This window comes from Gigantopelta aegis, chromosome 8, assembly GCF_016097555.1.
Source record: "Gigantopelta aegis isolate Gae_Host chromosome 8, Gae_host_genome, whole genome shotgun sequence".
NCBI classification, from domain to species: domain Eukaryota; kingdom Metazoa; phylum Mollusca; class Gastropoda; order Neomphalida; family Peltospiridae; genus Gigantopelta; species Gigantopelta aegis.
In genome coordinates this window covers 73190674-73211799 of record NC_054706.1, presented here as the reverse complement: position 1 = coordinate 73211799, position 21126 = coordinate 73190674, and the positions used below count along the sequence as shown (strand labels likewise).

At 38.2% G+C, this 21126-nt stretch overlaps 1 protein-coding gene across 1 annotated transcript in view; it reads right to left on the bottom strand.

Annotated features, from left to right (window-relative positions):
- The window catches only part of LOC121378529, a 55293-nt gene that overhangs the window by 16151 nt on the left and 18016 nt on the right, over nt 1–21126 (bottom strand). The window contains exons 14-29 of the mRNA XM_041506742.1: nt 19331–19450; nt 18823–18942; nt 18026–18153; nt 17063–17276; nt 14714–14860; nt 11442–14286; nt 10437–10783; nt 9459–9727; nt 8740–8886; nt 8015–8125; nt 7370–7495; nt 4929–5031; nt 3540–3667; nt 2444–2689; nt 1551–2055; nt 706–860 (exon numbers count right to left, since the gene is read on the bottom strand). Of these exons, the coding sequence (XP_041362676.1) occupies nt 706–860; nt 1551–2055; nt 2444–2689; nt 3540–3667; nt 4929–5031; nt 7370–7495; nt 8015–8125; nt 8740–8886; nt 9459–9727; nt 10437–10783; nt 11442–14286; nt 14714–14860; nt 17063–17276; nt 18026–18153; nt 18823–18942; nt 19331–19450 (5711 nt within the window). The remainder of the gene's footprint in view (nt 1–705; nt 861–1550; nt 2056–2443; nt 2690–3539; nt 3668–4928; nt 5032–7369; nt 7496–8014; nt 8126–8739; nt 8887–9458; nt 9728–10436; nt 10784–11441; nt 14287–14713; nt 14861–17062; nt 17277–18025; nt 18154–18822; nt 18943–19330; nt 19451–21126) is intronic.

Below are 21126 nucleotides of genomic sequence, written 5' to 3'. Positions count from 1 at the left end.
CCTCCCCATTGAGCCCTTGAGAACTCGCTCTTGGTTGGAGCCGATACCAGGCTGTGAACCCTGTACCTACCAGCCTGTAGTCTGATGGCTTAACCACGACACCACTGAGGCCAGTCCTTGCCATGAAATAAATTGAGGGAAGTGATTAATTGCTAGGAATAGCTAAAATTACTCTCCTTGAACTAATCTCAAGGGGATGAGCATAATAGCTTCCCCTAATTAGTGTGGTTGGGCCTACCAATTAACAATTAACTCCTGTCCTGGGCACATGCTTATAAAACTTAAAGTCTAGACTTTAAAAGTCCAGACTTTAACGTAATGCTAAAGTCTGGACTTTATTAAAGTCTAGACTTTAAGGTTTATAAGCACAGGGCCTGGTTAGAAAGACGAGAGAGATGAGACATGCTCCTTGGACAGTATTAATGAATCTGAAGTGGTTCAAGCATAAAATTAAATTCAAAAAGAAGAAATAGTCTGCTAAACAGGGTGTGGTTGGCAGTACCAATGACACTCATTATTTTCATATTACATTTCTGTAAAATTGAAACTGGTTTATTGACCAAAATATTTTCTTTTAATCTACTATACAACACAAACTAATATAAAGTCTAATGCAACACATTTTTAAACATTCAAATACTGTCCATGACATCGACCTAGCTTTGATTAATGGAGTTTTTATTTAAACCTGTAAGTATCACTCACATTACAGCCATCAGACAGCCACTTTCCTTGTGTCTCGTCCCAGAAGAGGCAGCTGAAGGCCGTAAAAGAGATGTTGTAGCGGAGTGTTGTACCAGACAATGTCTGCTCGCTCTCGTAGTAGTCACTGTAGTCCGGAGGAATGTCAGACTGGTTTACTGGGAGAGCATAGCAAGAAGATGTTTATACAAATGTGAAAGAAAAGCATTAAAAGAAACAAAACGAGTATTTGAGCTGTGCCTTTCAACTGGAAAAAAGCACCCTTTTTTTATCTAGTCGGAGAACACTGTAGGCTCATATTATTCAGTTACTTTGTGCTTGATATGGCTCTGCTTAGTCTATGTGATTTAAAATGTTTAATATTGCACTTTTTTTGTTTTGTATAGAATCAATTTAAATGTTATAATGTAGCAGGTTTGTAATTATTATATAAAAATTTATACCACTTTTTGGTGAAAGAGGGATGAAATCTCCAGTAAAGGATCTCCTCGGGAGTGGTTGTCCTCTTATAGACGAGGCACTAGATAGAGATTCATGGAATCAACCACTATTAAATCACACCAAATGCCCATTTGATTGCATTGTGCAGAGATACGGCCCTGATCATGTATTATGGTTTTGTTCAGATTTGGTAAATGTGTATTTGTTAACTTGCAATGTAAAATAATGAATATGAATAATTGGCAGTGATCTTGTCATCATCAGCCATATTGAAATAGAAGGATGGATAAAATGCAATTATAAAATAATAATTAATCCTGCTCCCACAATATTTACCCTCTTGGTCGGTCGAATGCCATCTCCATTTAAGTTAAATGGCTTTAGGCACGTGTGGTTATATTACCTACCTTGTTCTTTAAACCCAATGTAAAATGTTCCCAAGCCCAGGGTCTGCATGAGTGAGTCATTAAGAAACAAAACAAGAGTCTTATCATCTTCTGTAATGTTTGTTAGTTCAACACTCTGGTGATAATCAAAAACAGTTTCTGATGGATAATCCCCTTTTCTGACAAACACATCAACAGCCTCTATGTCAGATGAGACAATATCAACGGTGATGGATAGAGCTTCAGCAGCAGCAACAGCAACAGCAGTAGTGCCAGAAGCAGCAGTGGTGGTTCGATTCCATGAGTGGTAGATCATGTTCAGCTTCCAGTTCAGTGACTGCTGGACGATCTTGACGTCGGTGGATGAGAGATCGGGCGTGTCAATGCTGATGGTGAAAGGCTCAGAAAGGTTCTGCAACAGAATGTCGGATCCATCCGAGTTGTACAGGTTTAGAGAAACAACTGGTGAATTAACCCTTTTAACACTCTCGTCCAGGAGGTACGGGTTTGTTTTGAATGTCATGAGCTGAAATGAAATAAGTATGGATAAAACTATCAAGATATGGTCGTGGTTACAGTGGGTATCACCAGGTTTCATTTGATTTTGTTTATGAAAGCCTGGTATAATTATTATGGTAGCAATCATTCAGGGACAGTTGCTATCATGGTATTTTAAAAATATAGCTGTACAGTTATAATCATTTTAATAATTGTTTTGTCCCTTTTGACCAAAATGGACATATCTACTAATGAACACTATTTGTGGATGTATGCCATCCTGGTGTTTTCAAAATATCGCTATACAGTTATAATCTTTTTAATAATTTGTTTGTCTGTTTTGACCAAAATGAATATCATCTGCTGACTAACACTATTTTGGTTAATTAAAACTACAGAACATGTCTGCTATGTACTTTGAGATCTATGAACTGTGACGAGTAGTTGTCTGTAATGAAGGTCTGCAGTGGAGGGATGGTGAACGACCCCACTGACCCAGACACCACCGAGTTGCTCAGGTTGGAAGCCTCCTTCTTCTCTGCCTGCACTGTCAACAGATTGTTATCAAACACCAGCGCATTGTGTCCTGGAGCCTGGTGTTTCAGCATCGTCTTCACAATGTCGTCTGTCACAGAAAGTGCTTCTGTGATTAGAACACGTTCCTGAAAAGCATACAAACATATGCCGATATTTTCTGAGAGAAAGAAAAAAGGGAACCTCAAATTTCAGTCACTGTTGGCTGCATGATGTCTGTATAATCTGTATAAAGTACAAAGATGTAATTTGGAATTGAATGTCGGGCAATATGACATTGAATGTAAGCAACACAGTTAACTATCTGACACCATGGATGAAGGGTCGGTCTGGGATCGATCCCCGTCGGTGGACCCATTGGGCTATTTCTCGATCCAGCCAGTGCACCACGACTGGTAAATCAAAGGCCATGGAATGTACTACCCTGTCTGTGGGATGATGCATATAAAAGATCCCTTGCTGCTAAATGAAAAGAGTAGCCCATGAAGTGGCAACAGCAGGTTTCCTCTCTCAATATCTGTGTGGTCCTTAACCATATGTCTGACGCCATATAACTGTAAATAAAATGTGTTGAGTGCATCATTAAATAAAACATTTCTTTCTATGGATGAAGGTTTTGAATCCAGTCACTGTTTGCTATCAGTGTTAGTATGACCTCTTATTTCTTTCCATCAGTATACATACTCAGTATAAAAATTATCTAATCACATGTGGACCTATTCTCTGATTGGGTTTTTCCCTATCGATACCAGTACCACATGACTGGTATATCAAAAACTTTGGTATGTTTTGTCCTGTTTGTGGGAAAGTACATATAAATGATTCTTTGATTCTAATGGGAAAAATGTAGCAGGTTTCTTTTAACTAAGTGTGACAATGACCAAATGTCTGAAATTCAAAATTAATTAATCAGTGTGATCTAGCAGTGTGCTCTAGTAGTGTCATTAAACAAAACAAACTTTAATTTTATTTTGTTACCTGTCGGTAGTCAGTGGTCTCTTGATCTTCATCTAGGATGTCAGAACCACTTGAACCAGTATTTTGTCCCTGCTTCTTCACGTTGTTCACAACAGACACAACGATGTTGCTAACACTGGCAATTATATCTGAAATTCATTAGGTATAACAAAATATGAACATCACAAAATTGTTTTTTAAATTAACTACACATAAAGTGATTTTGTTAAGACTGTTTAAGTCCGAAATTTGACTGACTGATACACAGAAACAGTGGCTTTGAAGATACTAATTAAACTACTGAATGGCACTACATAAGGAGAATTTGACTGACTGATACACAGAAACAGTGGCTTTGAAGATACTAATTAAACTACTGAATGGCACTACATAAGGAGAATTTGACTGACTGATACACAGAAACAGTGGCTTTGAAGATACTAATTAAACTACTGAATGGCACTACATAAGGAGAATTTGACTGACTGATACACAGAAACAGTGGCTTTGAAGGTACTAATTAAACTACTGAATGGCACTACATAAGGAGAATTTGACTGACTGATACACAGAAACAGTGGCTTTGAAGGTACTAATTAAACTACTGAATGGCACTACATAAGGAGAATTTGACTGACTGATACACAGAAACAGTGGCTTTGAAGGTACTAATTAAACTACTGAATGGCACTACATAAGGAGAATTTGACTGACTGATACACAGAAACAGTGGCTTTGAAGGTACTAATTAAACTACTGAATGGCACTACATAAGGAGAATTTGACTGACTGATACACAGAAACAGTGGCTTTGAAGATACTAATTAAACTACTGAATGGCACTACATAAGGAGAATTTGACTGACTGATACACAGAAACAGTGGCTTTGAAGGTACTAATTAAACTACTGAATGGCACTACAGGGTGTATACTACCAAATCAAATCCCCTAGATGACAATAGTAACATATGTGGTTAAAACTCCTACCTGCAGCTTATCAATCGACATAAATGCTACAACGCTATAAATACTACCACCCCTCACACTTAAAGTGAATCAGAAAAAATTGGGGGTCAAGCTGCTCATTTCTGAGATAACGAGTAGCGTCTATGACTACCCTAGTTCCTCACAAAATTCGAGTACTTTTTTTTACAGGTACCCCATACGTGTTTCAAGCACAAGGCTACTTGACACATTGGTACTAGATAAAATAAAATTGCATATTTTTTTTACCCAAATGAAACTATTATTTTTTACAACCAACACACTCGCATTTATAACCAATCACAGGACTTGTGGTGTTCACTTCTCTATCAAAAGTTCGGTGCACTTCGAACTTTGACCCAGGTGGAAGTTATTTGGTTTAGTACTACCTACATAACGAGAATTTGATGAAAAATGCTACTGACCTTTTGCAGCTTCCTTTTCCTGTTCAACTGATATTCTTTTGGAATCCTTTTTAATTGACTTGAATGACTCTGCCATATCAGTCATTTTTGAAATGGTAACATTCTAAATAATAATAGAAAAAGTCATACAATGTGCATTTGTAATATATGAAATATATTATTGAGCTTTATATTTTCAAATTAAATGTTTGGAAAAAAATAAGAAAATTTAAGAAACCATGGATGGTTTAAATTGTATAGAGAGCAAACTGAAACATTTCTGGACTGAACAAGTAAAGGAAAATGAAGGAAAAACCTATAACTTAACTGTAAGAGGATACTCTGAGTATTCTGGAAGATATTATCCAATCATAACTGTCTGTTGATATGGTAGAATGTGCCATAGGTTAGACGTTGGATTATAGCATAAAAAAAGGAGTTAATTAGAACAACAAAACAATTAATGCAATAAAAATTGCATCTCTGTACAAAACAGAATGCTTCTATGAAAAATTGGCATGTGCTTGATCCTTAGGACGACTGCCACTCCCACAAACAGCAGCCTTTCATTTCATCTCTAGGACAATTGCCACTACCAAGAACAGTGGAACAGCAGCCTTTCATTTCATCTCCAGGATGACTGCCACTATCAAGAACAGCAGCCTTTTGTTTCATCTCTAGGACGACTGCTACTCCCCAAAACAGCAGCCTTTCATTTCATCTCTAGGACAATTGCCACTACCAAGAACAGTGGAACAGCAGCCTTTCATTTCATCTCCAGGATGACTGCCACTACCAAGAACAGCAGCCTTTTGTTTCATCTCTAGGATGACTGCTACTCCCCAAAACAGCAGCCTTTCATTTCATCTCTAGGACAATTGCCACTACCAAGAACAGTGGAACAGCAGCCTTTCATTTCATCTCCAGGATGACTGCCACTACCAAGAACAGCAGCCTTTCATTTCATCTCTAGGACAATTGCCACTACCAAGAACAGCAGCCTTTCATTTCATCTCTAGGACAATTGCCACTACCAAGAACAGTGGAACAGCAGCCTTTCATTTCATCTCCAGGATGACTGCCACTATCAAGAACAGCAGCCTTTTGTTTCATCTCTAGGAGGACTGCCACTCCCAAAAACAGCAGCCTTTCATTTCATCTCTAGGACAATTGCCACTACCAAGAACAGTGGAACAGCAGCCTTTCATTTCATCTCCAGGATGACTGCCACTACCAAGAACAACAGCCTTTCGTTTCATCTCTAGGATGACTGCCACTACCAAGAACAGCAGCCTTTCATTTCATCTCTAGGACGACTGCCACTTCCAAAAACAGCAGCCTTTCATTTCATCTCTAGGACAATTGCCACTACCAAGAACAGTGGAACAGCAGCCTTTCATTTCATCTCCAGGATGACTGCCACTACCAAGAACAGCAGCCTTTCATTTCATCTCTAGGACGACTGCCACTCCCCAAAACAGCAGCCTTTCATTTCATCTCTAGGACAATTTCCACTACCAAGAACAGTGGAACAGCAGCCTTTCATTTCATCTCCAGGATGACTGCCACTACCAAGAACAGCAGCCTTTCATTTCATCTCAAGGATGACTGCCACTACCAAGAACAGCAGCCTTTCATTTCATCTCTAGGATGACTGCCACTCCCAGGAACAGCAGCCTTTCGTTTCATCTCTAGGATGACTGCCACCCCCAGGAACAGCAACCTTTCATTTCATCTCTAGGGTGACTGCCACTACCAAGAACAGCAGCCTTTCATTTCATCTCTAGGACGACAGCCACTACCAGGAAAAGCAGCCTTTCACTTCATCTCTAGGACGACTGCCACTACCAGGAAAAGCAGCCTTTCATTTCATCTCTAGGACGACTGCCACTACCAAGAACAGCATCCTTTCATTTCATCTCCAGGATGACTGCCACTACCAAGAACAGCAGCCTTTCATTTCATCTCTAGGGTGACTGCCACTACCAAGAACAGCAGCCTTTCATTTCATCTCTAGGACGACAGCCACTACCAGGAACAGCAGCCTTTCACTTCATCTCTAGGACGACTGCCACTACCAAGAACAGCATCCTTTCATTTCATCTCCAGGATGACTGCCACTACCAAGAACAGCAGCCTTTCATTTCATCTCTAGGATGACTGCCACTCCCAGGAACAGCAGCCTTTCATTTCATCTCTAGGATGACTGCCACTCCCAGGAACAGCAGCCTTTCATTTCATCTCGAGGACGACTGCCACTACCAAGAACAGTGGAACAGCAGCCTTTCGTTTCATCTCTAGGGTGTCTGCCACTACCAAGAACAGCAGCCTTTCATTTCATCTCTAGGATGACTGCCACTCTCAGGAACAGCAGCCTTTCATTTCATCTCTAGGACGACTGCCACTACCAAGACTGGTTTGACAAATCTAAACCTGCACAACAGCGTCATTAAATGTTTTACCTGTGTCAAGTCTGACAACTCATCCGTCTGCTCCGTGATGACTCGAAATGCCAGCGCCGTCTGCTGAACCGAGTCGATAGTTAAAGAATCTGTTTCTGCCAGAATATTCACAATGGTTGTCCGAAGCTAGGACAGAATAAAATATATTACTCAAAAACAATAAATGCCATCACTAAAGTCAATTTATCTGAAACAAATTAAGTATTTTAACTTTATGTCACCAACAAATTGGAAACAGTGCATTGTTTTTCATCTGATTTCAAAATGTTTTAACACCTAAAAAGCAGCATGACACAAAGCTGACTGAATGAACAATGATTAGACATGTGACAAATGCTGGAATTTGTTTTTTTTTGTTTTATGTTAAGAATAATGGAATTAGGCCTAGTCTTAGTGTAAGATGATAAAGTCTTGACAGAAAAAGGAGCCTTTATTTGTGTTAATTCTTTTTGTGAAGGTTTCATGGTGAACACTCAAGTCAACTAAGCTGACTCTTTGGTGGTCAATGGTTTCATTCTATATATTTGAACTCAAAATGTTTTATATATTTCCCAGTCTTCAAAACATACTGCTCCAAATGTTATCACCAAGTAAGTTGAGAAAAATCTTAAAGAAACACAGATGAGTTATAAATGGTATTCCCACCTCAACACGCTTCAAACGGTCATCCTCCATGGTTGCTTCAATCTCTTTTAATTCTGCTTCTGTCTTCTGCACGGATTCGGTGATATTGACTGATCTTGTTTCATTGTCGGTCTAGTGTTAAATGTATAATAAAAAATTTAAATAAATAATGAGTAAATATCATATCAGATAGAGAGAGAGAGAGAGAGAGAGAGAGAGAGAGAGAGAGAGAGAGAGAGAGAGAGAGAGAGAGAGAGAGAGAGAGAGAGAGAGAGAGAGAGAGAGAGAGAGAGAGAGACAGACAGACAGACAGACAGACAGAGACACACAAAGAGACAAAGAGAGAGATGGAGAGGGCATAAGTGTAAGAAACAGGGCTGGAGCAAATCATCAAATCAGGCAAAAAGATAGAGACATTCTGGCAAAATTAGCTTCCCTGAATCCTTTTCACCATGTATTTCTATCATTCTACACTAAATATTACTGGGTAGTTGTAATCCATGTAAAAATGCACTGATTAGTTTGCAACCCTACATAGCCATTTTGCATTAATGCTAATAAGGGAGAGAAGGAGAGATTATTTATTCCATTAGTTTAGTGGTATCACTACTACACCAGTCCAGCTAAAAGGCAGTAAGATTTATATGGGCTAAAATAATTAAATGGGGAAAAGACACAAATATATTTAATTTTTCGTCACTTGATTTTAACCAGTTTATTTTGTAGATTGAGACTACACGCCTTACTTGTCCTAGAAGAGAGGCTACAGCCACAGCCATTTGTTTGGCTTCTTGGTCCCTACCAGACAACAGCATCTGATGGAGTTCACTCGAAGTGCCCGAGGTCATGTTCAGATACACATCCATGCTCTTTAGAACAGGAGGAGGCTTAATCTGAAACAAGCGGTGGGTAGAACACTGATCTGAAATATTTGGCTCATAAGATCAAACCTTTTTGGCAGACCCAATAAAACAATAATCCGAAACAGGTTAATTATTAATAATTATAAAGGTAATTGTAATACCATAATAGCAGATAAATATAAATGTTAACCACACTAATTGTTAGTTATTGACATATACAACCTTTGAAAGTATTTGTGAAAACTTTTTTTTTTTACTCTCTTAGCGCGATGTTTGAACATTTTAAAATCTAAGGGCCTGGTTTATTACTGTCCTGAATGTTTCAGTTTTAACACAGGGCTAGCTCTGGGTGAGCAGAATATTTCGCCAAATTATTTATTAAACTTAAAAAATTGTAAAAACTCAGTTATTTTCTAACAAAACAGCAATAATTGCATGAAATTATTTTGCAAAATTAAAATAAAATTTGCCAATTGTTTTTAAAATTCTCATTTGGCGAATTTGGCAAGTGCCAGAGCCAGCTCTGTAACACATTGTTAAATCATATGAATAATGCTTTTAAAAAATCTTGGTGTTGATAAGAGAATACTACCACAACCAACCTGTAGTTGAATCCATGCGTCAGCCGACTCTCCTATTGGGTTGGCTATCTGCACTCTGACATCAAACATATAGTCATGCTCGGGATGGCCCAGGGGAAACTGTACCTGGGGTGTGTATGGATCAGTCCCGTAGTACAACAGCTGTGCCTGACTGCCTCCACGGGGTGTGGACCAGAACCGGTACAGAAGCCCCTCACCCAGTGATTCCTCCTGGCCAGGATCCAGCCATTGTTGGCACTTTATTTCAAATCTTGTGTCCAAGGCATAACCTAAAACATGTCATCAATTATTTCCTATATATTCCTTAAATTTATATTTAAATATAACAAATACAAATCACATCTATGTGAAAGAAAGAAATGTTTTATTTAATGACGCACTCAACACATTTTATTTACGTTATATGGCGTCAGACATATGGTTAAGGACCACACAGATTGAGAAAGGAAACCCGCTGTCGCCACTTCATGGGCTACTCTTTTCAATTAGCAGTAAGGGATCTTTTATATGCACCATCCCATAGACAGGGTAGCACATACCATGGCCTTTGATGTACCAGTCATGGTGCACTGGCTGGAACGAGAAATAACCCAATGGGCCCACCAACGGGGATCAATCCCAGACTGACCGTGCATCGAGCGAGCACTTTACCACTGGGCTACATCCCGCCCCTCATCTATGTGAAGACTTTGTAAAACTTCAGGTTAAAAGCAAATGTCACATTAATTTAATCTTGTTTGTTTCTTATATCCATGTGAATAAATTATACTTTGTGTATTCAATAGCAAAAAAAAAAGAGAAGAGAAAAAATATTTATAATGTAAAATATTTTAAAATTATGATAAAAAGAAACATAAATAATCTCTTAAGTATTAAGAGGTGATCAAGTCAACGTTTAACATGTTAGTATTCTGAGAAAGAAGTTTGTTAGATCAATGTTAAAATAACTTGTTTTTTTATTATATCCTATCCACTTACCACTGGTTGGTTCAACTTCACATGAGCCACCGTAAGGAGGAAGGTTTGTAATAAATTCATATTCTGTCAAACTTGGTGCAAATCCATGTACTCTTGCATCCAGCCGTAATCGGTAAATCTGGCCGCCAGTTAGAGTGTTGGGCAGGAACACCACACTGGGTGACCTGAATCCAGACATCAACATACTCTCAAGGTCAAGCACCAATTCAAAATGGCCGCTGGTTCCATTTTTGATGGTCAGACCCCATGTGTAGTTTATGCTGTCCAGTGGATGACATTGTGCACATATACCAAGCATGCTGAACTGATCAGATGGATTCACCTTGATGTGGCAGTTCACCAAACACCTTGACAAATACATACAATAATACATGGATAACAAATAGACATTATGTCATTTACAAAAGTTGCTAATTTTATTTTCACTTTAATTTAACTTTTGTGCTTATATTCTGAGCACATCAGCTCTCTGTTGTTTTGTGGGGTTTTTAATCTTCCTCCTTCCTTGCTAGTTATTGATGCCCTATACACTTTCCACATCTCCCAATGAATAAAGTGATTTAATATGGTCCATACAGTGATATGTATGATTCAAGAGTGTAACATCAATTCTGCAGAATTAAATGTCTCGCCTATTCTAAATTTATTTGATGTCACTGACAATTACACCCATAGATGTTCATCTCAATGCATGTTTAAAAAATCTAAGAAAAAAAAACCCTAAACCTTAATTATTTGTTAATTAAAACAAATTCTATTAAAATTTTAATTTTCTACAACCAATTACATTTGAACATGCATTTTCACCCCAATTTTAATTTTTTTCACTTGCAACTATAACAAGGTTTCATTGATGTAAGAGTTACAGTTTGTGTGAAATGGAGATAAACACAAAATTTAACTTTAAGTTAAATGCAAAAGTTAACACCATCACTGCCGACACTAGAAAAGTAATACCTATAGTTCACTGTTTTACTTCATAAATGCTAGACAAGAAGCACTTACTTGACCTGAAAGTGAGGAGGATCTCCAGGTACTACAACCGTCGTCTGATCAAAGAAAGTTATCCTCGACCCTTTCCTCACTTCCATCCTGAATACACTCCTTGATCCAAGACCTAAGAGTCTGGTGTTTATTTTCAATATGGCATCACTAGTCTCTATTCGACCTCCACCACCACCAAAACACACACCCGTAGAATTCCACAAAGAGTTTGTTTCATTGTCGATAGAAGGAATGGTTATCATAGAATCTGCTATGTCATCAAATGATGCTCCTTCCTGCCTGCAGTACCAGGTGAAAGTCATGTTTTTCTTTGAAAATCCATCACCAGCATCTGGATCGTAACTTTCGGTCAGTCCATCAAGAATGAGCAGACTGTCATAGCCAACAGACCAAGCAGATCCTCCGGTGATCCTGGCTACCAGCGGTGTGGACTGAATACCAAGGTAGGTGAAGTCGGTGTGAAACAGACCGGGAATTCCTTTCATGGACACATTCAGAGTGATTTTGTACTCACCAGGAGTGAATGTCCGGGGGTGAAACAGGATTTTAAACAAGCCAGATGAAAATGCATCAACATCATATGGTCTGAACTTGTAATCCAAGATGTTACTATCTCTAAAGACTTTTGACACAGACCAGACATAATTGGCTTCTGACGACACTTCACAATCGATGTCCACACTACTCTCTAAAATAATCTTCTCCGATCTGAATTTTTTCACAGGCACGTCTGCCTGCTGCCCACCTCCTATGATGTGGACCACAGGGTAGTGGCATGCAACGTCACTCACCACCGCCACGCCAGTCTCTGTTGCCATGGAAACGATATTAACTCCAGTTATGGAAACTGAAAAGGTCCGATTTGTGTGGTACACATGTGTGTGAGTCAGAAGAGAACTTGATGACCAGGGGTGCCAAACGCTGGACACATTAATGTTATCTTTGCAGTGATTCTGTCCGTACACCACCAGTGGAGAGTTATCTCCCATATTCCATGTGAAACATGTTAGTGTACCAGGACGGTTCAGACTAAGGGAGAATGTCATTTCTCTATAGGCTTCTGCAGGGCCATCATTTTCTAGTCTATGCATCAACACTGTTTGATATAAATTCATACTGAACACCCTCACATCGAAAAACAATGCATTTGATCCATTAACAGAAATATGACTAATGCCTTCTTTGTCAAACTTGTGTTCAATTACAGACGAATCGGTCCTAATTAAACTGCCATTACCAAACCTCCAGTGATATGTCAGTCCATTACCCGACAGCACACGTACATGGAATATTATTGGTCTTTCGAGAGGAAACACATCTGTGTTCTCTCCATGTCCCGGGGTAAGCACATCAGAGTCATCCAGAAGCCTGTAGTTGATTTTAACTTGAAGACCTTTGACTTCTTCCAGTACACCAATCAGCAGTTGAGACGCTGCTGATGATACATCATTGAACACTGTCAGTGTGGCTGTGTAGAAGCCGATGTCGTTGTAAGCATGTGGAACATTCATATGTTTATTCATAATGAGAAGTTCTGAGAATGATCCTTCCATGGTAGTGTTGTCACCAAAGTGAACAAAAAAACTGGCATGACTACCAAATGTTAAACCTAACTGGAATTTGATGGAATCCCCAACAACGGTGTATGGCTTGTCTACATTTATGTATGGAGAGACAATCGCTGCCTGGATAACAAAGACTGTTTGTATTACTTGATGACTGATGAGATTGGAGCAATTCATTGTCAAAGTGTGCCAACCAACATTACTGGAATTGTGCCATAGCATCACAAATTTCATATTGTTGTTGACAGATATTTTGTCTGCATAAGTGACTCGGCTGACATCACTGTTAATAACCAGCGCTCTGCAAGTCACGAAGGTTGGAGGGAAGCTGATATAAGAGTACGTAACTTGGACTCTAATGTTACCAGGTGGAGTAGGAAGTGGACTCTCCACACTAACCGAGAGATCCTTCACGTCATACAGAACAGTGATATTCACAGGATCAGCTTTCACAACACTTTTAGTGTTCCTGGCAATTACCACTACACTGTAATGCCCCGTCGAGTTGTACCTCTGCAGTTTTGTAAATGAAGTTGGTCCTGTTCTGTGGTTTTCAATACGGTGCATGTTGTTCTGTCCATCCCCCATGTCTATGAGCAGTGTAACATTGGATCCTTTCAGTAAGTATACAGACAAAACAAAGGACTGTGATGGTCGTGTGACCGACACACTGACAGAGATGTTCAGGCCATCAATTTCTTCAGCTACATCAACGTCTGACTCTAGTTTCTGCGAACTGACTTTGTTGGAACAAATCACTTCAAATGTGTAATCCCCAATATAGTAACTGTGTTGTGTAGAAGTATGGTTACTAAAAGAAAGATGGGAAATGTTTACTCTTTCAGTCTGGCCATCTCCAAAACTGTACAAACAGAATAATTCTGTCAGAACAAATGATGCATCAGATACAGAAAGTGTGAATATTCTAGTGAATTCATCCAAACCATCGTCCACTTGCAGATATAAATTATGTATAGTGTGTTCAATACAGACATCAGTCTGTGCTTCAGCACTACTAACATCATTGAAGATGGTCACTGTCACATTATAGATATCTGGGGTGAGAAATGCATGTTCAAATGTAATTGGTTGTAGAAATGCAATGGGAATGTTGTGTTTGGTTGTTGAAGTGGAACCGTCGCCGTAGTCAACCACATAGGTTACGTGTGAGCCTCTGGTCAACCAGAGTGTAAAGTTGACACTTTCTGAAGCTGGAAAGCAATTTTCTGTAATGCTAACTGAAACTCCATGGATGAGGTCTTGAGCATTTTCACTGATAGCTGCAAAACAAGGTAAATCTTGTAATGTACAACACTACAAGTTCATATACAACTATATTTATTACTAATTATTAAATACAATAAAACCTTTTTTGTTACACCCATTCATAGAATACCACCTTGCGTTATTTATGATCTCTCACAGACATAAGTATTATTGATTTAAAGACATACAGTTGGCTGCTCCTAGGTGATGACCTAGTGTATAATAACGTTTGTATATATGAGATGGGTAGTAGAACCTATCAATAAATGTCATGCTTCTTCACATTTGTAGGTAGATTTTATAAACCTATCTTACTGTAATGGCCAATGGAAATAGCTGGATCAGTTGTAGAATTGTTGAGGACACTATACAACTTATTTACCATCTTGATGGAGAGTCTTACAGACAAAGGTAATAGTACACAAACTGCCAAGTACCCACCAACACATATCCTGCCTGGTTTGTTTGGTTGTGGTGAGTAGTCTGTGAACTGCAGTCTACAGGAACATGTGTAGGTTCCAATCAGGTTGTCGCAGTCAGCATCCGGGGAACAGTCATTCCATGATGGATCAGAACACTCATCAATGTCTGGAAAAATAAATGTATCTTCCTTCACAAATATCAGGTCTGAAGAACATGGGGGATGGGTGGGGGCCGTGTCCCCATCAATTGAGGATCTCAAAATTTTCTTTTTTGACCAAATATATAACATTATATATACAAAACAAATAAAATTATAAAACAGCTGTCAGCCAAAACCTTGCTATACTTGCCTCCAGGCCTGGTGCTTATTAAACTTTTAGAGTCGACACTCAAGACTCTAATAGAGTCTGAGATTCTAATGTCATGACAATGCCATACAAATTGTATGCATCTGATGTCATTAGAGATTGAGTCTGGACCCTAAATACTAGATATTGTTTTAAGCCATACAAAGATTAAAATGTCCTTTCCCACTTTGAATATCATTCATATAGGCCTGAAGATAACACATTCACAGACAAAAACCAGAATTCACAGCATCTATACAAGTTTCACTGACCTAGAACTTATAGTTTATGAGAGATTGATCTAAATGCTAAACTTTAACGTTAAACTTTAACACAAAGTTTGACACTGTTGCCATTGTTACTGCTGCCACCAACATTGTCAGAAACATATATCTCGTCCTTTTACTTAGCAAAGGCAAGACAAAAAGATGAATTATAAGGAATTATACCTGGATTGAGCCACAGATTATATTGAATATAACTAATAAGGAACTGAAGTTGGAGAGAGTCAAATATCACTAGTATTTCAGTCACAATATTATTCAAACTGACATCTGCCAATCCAAGAGAGACATTTGTTCTATGGAATTTAGTAAATATCTACAGGATCCCATTATTTTTAAAAGAATACTGTGTTGTTGGGTTGTTGTTGGTTTTTTTGTTTTTTTTTTTTTACATATTTTCATTATTCTGCGGTTTAACAGCCCAAAGTGTGTCATTTGTGCCCAACATGTTACAAATAGGACCTTTTGGGTAATGCCTGACCTAAATTATCTTTGGGATTGTATTTTTATATTTATTTAAAATATGTTTTCATGTACCATTTTAAATAGTAAGTTGTATTGGCAAAATTGAGACATCTTGGTCTGTTGCTGTATTTCGGCCTGCCATACACCAAATAGTAAGTTGTATTGGTAGAATAGAGACATCTTGGTCTGTTGTTGTATTTCGGCCTGCCATACACCAAATAGTAAGTTGTATTGGTAGAATTGAGACATCTTGGTCTGTTGCTGTATTTCGGCCTGCCATACACCAAATAGTAAGTTGTATTGGTAGAATAGAGACATCTTGGTCTGTTGCTGTATTTCGGCCTGCCATACACCAAATAGTAAGTTGTATTGGTAGAATAGAGACATCTTGGTCTGTTGTTGTATTTCGGCCTGCCATACACCAAATAGTAAGTTGTATTGGTAGAATTGAGACATCTTGGTCTGTTGCTGTATTTCGGCCTGCCATACACCAAATAGTAACTGAGAGAGTCAAAGTTTGAGGTGCACCAAAGTTTTCATGCAACAGTTGAGACTACCAGTCCTGCCATTGGTGATAAATGTGAAAGTGTTTGCTGTGATAAAATGTGGTTTCAACTGGCCAGTAAATTCCAGTAATTTAATTTTAAGTAGTATCAATGTACCAACCACAATAAATCTTGAAACATTTGCAGGGTCCTACTAAAAACAGCATTACAGTTTTTTTGCAAAACAAGGGTAGTCATAGCAGGGCTTGGACTTAACGATGGCACGGACTGCAATTGCCATCATTGAGATATAAAATGCGGTAAGTAGAGAGCATTACCAATGGCGCTTTTGTGTCATCGGTAAAACTCCTCTCAACAATGCCAAAATAAATACACCTGGTGTACATTATCTGCCAATATTTAAAATTTTCACATTTGAAATATGTCAGTAAAATGACCTTTCAGCTATATTTATTTTCTGCAAATGTCACTTTAAAAAAAAATGACCATTGGCAGGCTCAAAATTGCCATCGGTGTTTTTTTTCTTTTAAAAATTGCTGTGAGAGACAAATTCTTAAGTTCAAGCCCTGTCATAGACACTACCCATTATGTCAGAAATGAATAGCTTACCTCCAATTTTTTTCTGATTTACTTTAAGGGTGAGGACTCATATCCATGGTGTATATGTTGATTTAAATGTTGTGTGTAGTCATTTTAGCCACATATGTTACTATTGACATCTATGGGATTTGATTTGGTGGTATACACCCTAAAAGCTGCTGGTACCTGTTACAACTGTGTTGTTGTTATCTAGAAATATGTTCATGCTGGTGAATGAAGCATTGTCTGCCAGAATCAGCAACATCAGATCAGCCACATCGCCAGTGTAACTGATGTTCATAAACAGTGTGACATCAGCCACAACGCTACCAGGACGAAACTGTTGCATGCTGGAACCATATGCGAGATTTCCAAGTGAAACAGTAAGCACCTTGGTGACCTGAAAGAAAAAGAAAGGAATATTCAATTAACGACTCCTCGGCACAATCTCACGATCACCATGATTTTTAATACAACTCAGTACAGCAAGCTGCACAGTCAAAAGTGTTTTAATGTTTATAATGTAGAGGAAATTGTTGTAGCAATTAGAACACTATTCTCTACTACAAGTTGATACTATATAAGAGAACACTTGGAATTATAGATCGCATTTGAGTTATTACTAAAATACTAATGGCTGTATAAGATAAAAAGATGTAAGTGAGACTAAATGTCGGCAACACTGTTAACTCTCTGACATTATGGATGAGAGGGGGTGGTAAAGAGTTCGCTTGATGCGCAGTCAGTCTGGAAATGATCCCCGTTGGTGGGTCCATTGGGCTATTTCTCGCTCCAGCCAGTGCACCATGACTGGTATATCAAAGGCTGTGGTATGTGTTACCCTGTCTGTGGGATGGTGCATATAAAAGATCCCTTGCTGCTAATCAAAAAGAGTAGCCCATGAAGTGGTGACAGTGGGTTTCCTCTCTCAATATCTATGTGGTCCTTAACAATATGTCTGACTCCATATAACTGTAAATAAAATGTGCTGAGTGTGTTAAATAAAACATTTCCTTCCTTCCTATGGATGGAAGTTTTAGCCTCTGTCACTCCTTAATGTTACTGTTTGTGGGATCCCGTAATACTTTCTATCAGTAAACACAAATTGTAACACAAGAATGCCGCTCAAGTACATATTTGAAAACTTACAGCCTCTGTGACGAGTAATGACAAATTGGCTGCTGCCGGAGACTCCATATCATCATACTGTGACGAATATGTCATCACAATGCTTCCTATTTTGTTTACAGACAGTGATGCATTGAACACTTTACATTCTGAAGAAGAAAAGAAAACAAACACAGAGTAGTGAATGTGTGCACAAGATATGTAGTTTCAGAATAATAGATTTTATTACTAAGTTTTTCATATATTTCACAAATTGACAAAGAGAGAAAATGTGGAATTTTAATGTTTTTTTGTGTGTGAAATAACAATTTTCTAAAAATGTTATACATAAAGACAAAACATACATACTATTCAAAAAGTGGTTTATTGTGACTTAACAATGCAGTTAAATACTAGAATATTGGTGTTACTAAATATTTACACAAACCTATAACATCTGAATAACTTTGTACAATTCTTAGATATTAAATTTAATTCGCCTTTCTTAGAGCTATGATGTGTTTGTCATTGTCATATCCTTGACTAAAAGTTATGCATTCAGACAGTGTTACAGCGATGTGTGCAAGATATTGTACATGGAGGTCTACAGTCAACATTTTGTCTAGAGAAGTTTCTAGTGGGCTTCAGGTCTTACCCCCCTAGAAAATATATTTAAAAAAAAAAAAATTTGGTTGGAACAGTGGGGGTTCCACACCTAAAAATCACCCTCTAGACACACTCCTGAGGAACTGACCGTAGTTCTTAGATACTGTACAAATTTTACACCTTTTGTACTGATAAATTACACATTATACTATGAAATTGTAATTATATAATACCTGTACAGGTGAGAGGTTCGGTTAAGAAGTAGCCCTTGTCACAAAGACATGAGAAACTGCCTGGTACATTCACACACATGGAATTCTCAGAACATGGCGATGATTTGCATTCATTCTCGTCTGAAATGAAAAAGAGTTTCACTGTTATTTATTGTAAATACAAGTATGCATTAATTAATACTAAATTCTAAAATATATAATGAATATTAAATACCAAAATAATTTTAAAAAATATATAAATAAGATATATTTTTGGGGTAATAATACCCTTTGTTTGTACCATGATGGACCAATGGATTTATAAATGGATGAATGGATGGACTGATGGATTTTTAGATGGATAAATGGTTGGACATATTCATAGATGGATGGACAGAGCATGTGTATTCCTTACAGTAATCAGCAAATGGACATAAATATGAAATATATAGTATTTGGTAAAGGAACATAAATATGAATTATATAATTATATTATACAAAAACAGAAATGTTGTGTGTAAGTTTTTACCTGTACAGGTGCCACTAACGAGTTCAAATCCAGATTCACAGTGGCACTGGTAGCTTCCTGGCATGTTGTTGCATACAGAATATTGTCCACATAAATCTATGTCTGCACATTCATTAATGTCTGAAACAAATAAATGAAATGCATACTGGTAAGCATCAATGGATGTCTAACATTAGAGGATATTAAGAAAATGTACCCCTTTTTTCTAGCTGGAGAAAACACTATAATATTACTGTGCCCTGAATTTCTATTTATTGTCCCCTCTTCCCTCAGTTAGGTATTTGATAGAATTCCCTATGTCATTAAGATAATTATTTTTATCATATATTAATTAGCATATCCAGTGTAATCAAAGTATGTGATATTTTTCAGATCACATACTTTGAGAATTTGATAACTTTGCAAATTAGATGTAAATTAATTGAGGTCATGGCACTATATTTATTGACATTTAAGCAAACGTACTAGGGTGACACTCTATAATTGATGTATGCATTCATAATCATCAAACAAAAACATTTCAATAGCAAGTTTACACTGAAAACCATCCAGCAATCTGAAAACAAAAAATGTTAAGTACTAGTTTATTTTATGTAACGATATCCATAATGACGCCATTCATGTTTGACATAATTTCCATTAAAAAAGACACTGCGTCACATATTCTTACATCATTTGAATATCACATAATGGCTGACTGAAATTAAAGTTGCTTATACAGTTTACAAAAACATGTTGTATCATACAAAAACATGTTGTATCATACAAAAACATGTTGTATCAAGCCTGAGATTATATGATAAAGACATTATTACCCTCGTGTTTCAGTATCGTCAATATCATATATTAGGAATAAAAACAATGTATTATACTTACCCAAAGCTCGCATCATTTTTACTCCTAATATTATATATCTACTCAAAAGAATTTAAGGGTCAAAAATTTATAACCAAATAAGTTTCAGAGTGTATTAGATTTAATTTATTGTTCCATATTTACAAAAAACCACAAATAAACGTCACTGTATACAAGAAAGTCACATGACATGCTGTCAAAGTTGAAGGTTGTCAAACATGGATTTTACACATTAGAACATTCGTTTAATAGTGTGTGAATCCACCCCTGGCGTGAATACACTCGACACATCGTTGCCTCATGCTGTTGATCAGACGTCTGAAGAAATCTTGGGGAATGGCCTGCCACTCTGCCATAAGAAGTTGACCCAGATCATGAAGGTTGGCCGGAGGGGCATGGTTATCCCGAACTCTCCTGCCTAATTCGTCCCAGGCGTGCTCTATTGGGGCCAAGTCAGGCGAATATGCTGGCCAATCCATCCTGGCGATACCTGTTGTCTGAGAAAGTCCGTTACCACCCTGGCGCGGTGGGGTCTGGCATTGTCATCCTGCAGAACTGCCCCGCCGCCAATCTGCTGAAGGCCTGGGAGAACCAACGGCCGGATAATCTCATTCAGATAGCGGATTCCATTCAGATTGCCATCCACCACATAGAGGGGGGTCCTGTGGTGGATAGAGATGCCGCCCCACACCATGACGCTACCACCACCAAACCGGTGACGTTGTCTAACGTTAACATCAGCGAAGCGCTCCCCAGGACGTCTGTAGACACGAACCCGACCATCGTTGAACTGGAGACTAAACCTGGACTCATCAGTGAACAACACTCGACCCCACTGAACACATTGCCACCGCAGATGAAGCGTGCACCAGTGACGTCTGGCTGTTCTGTGACGTGGTAGGAGTGGTGGTCAAACAGCCTGGCGACGGCAGCATAGATTA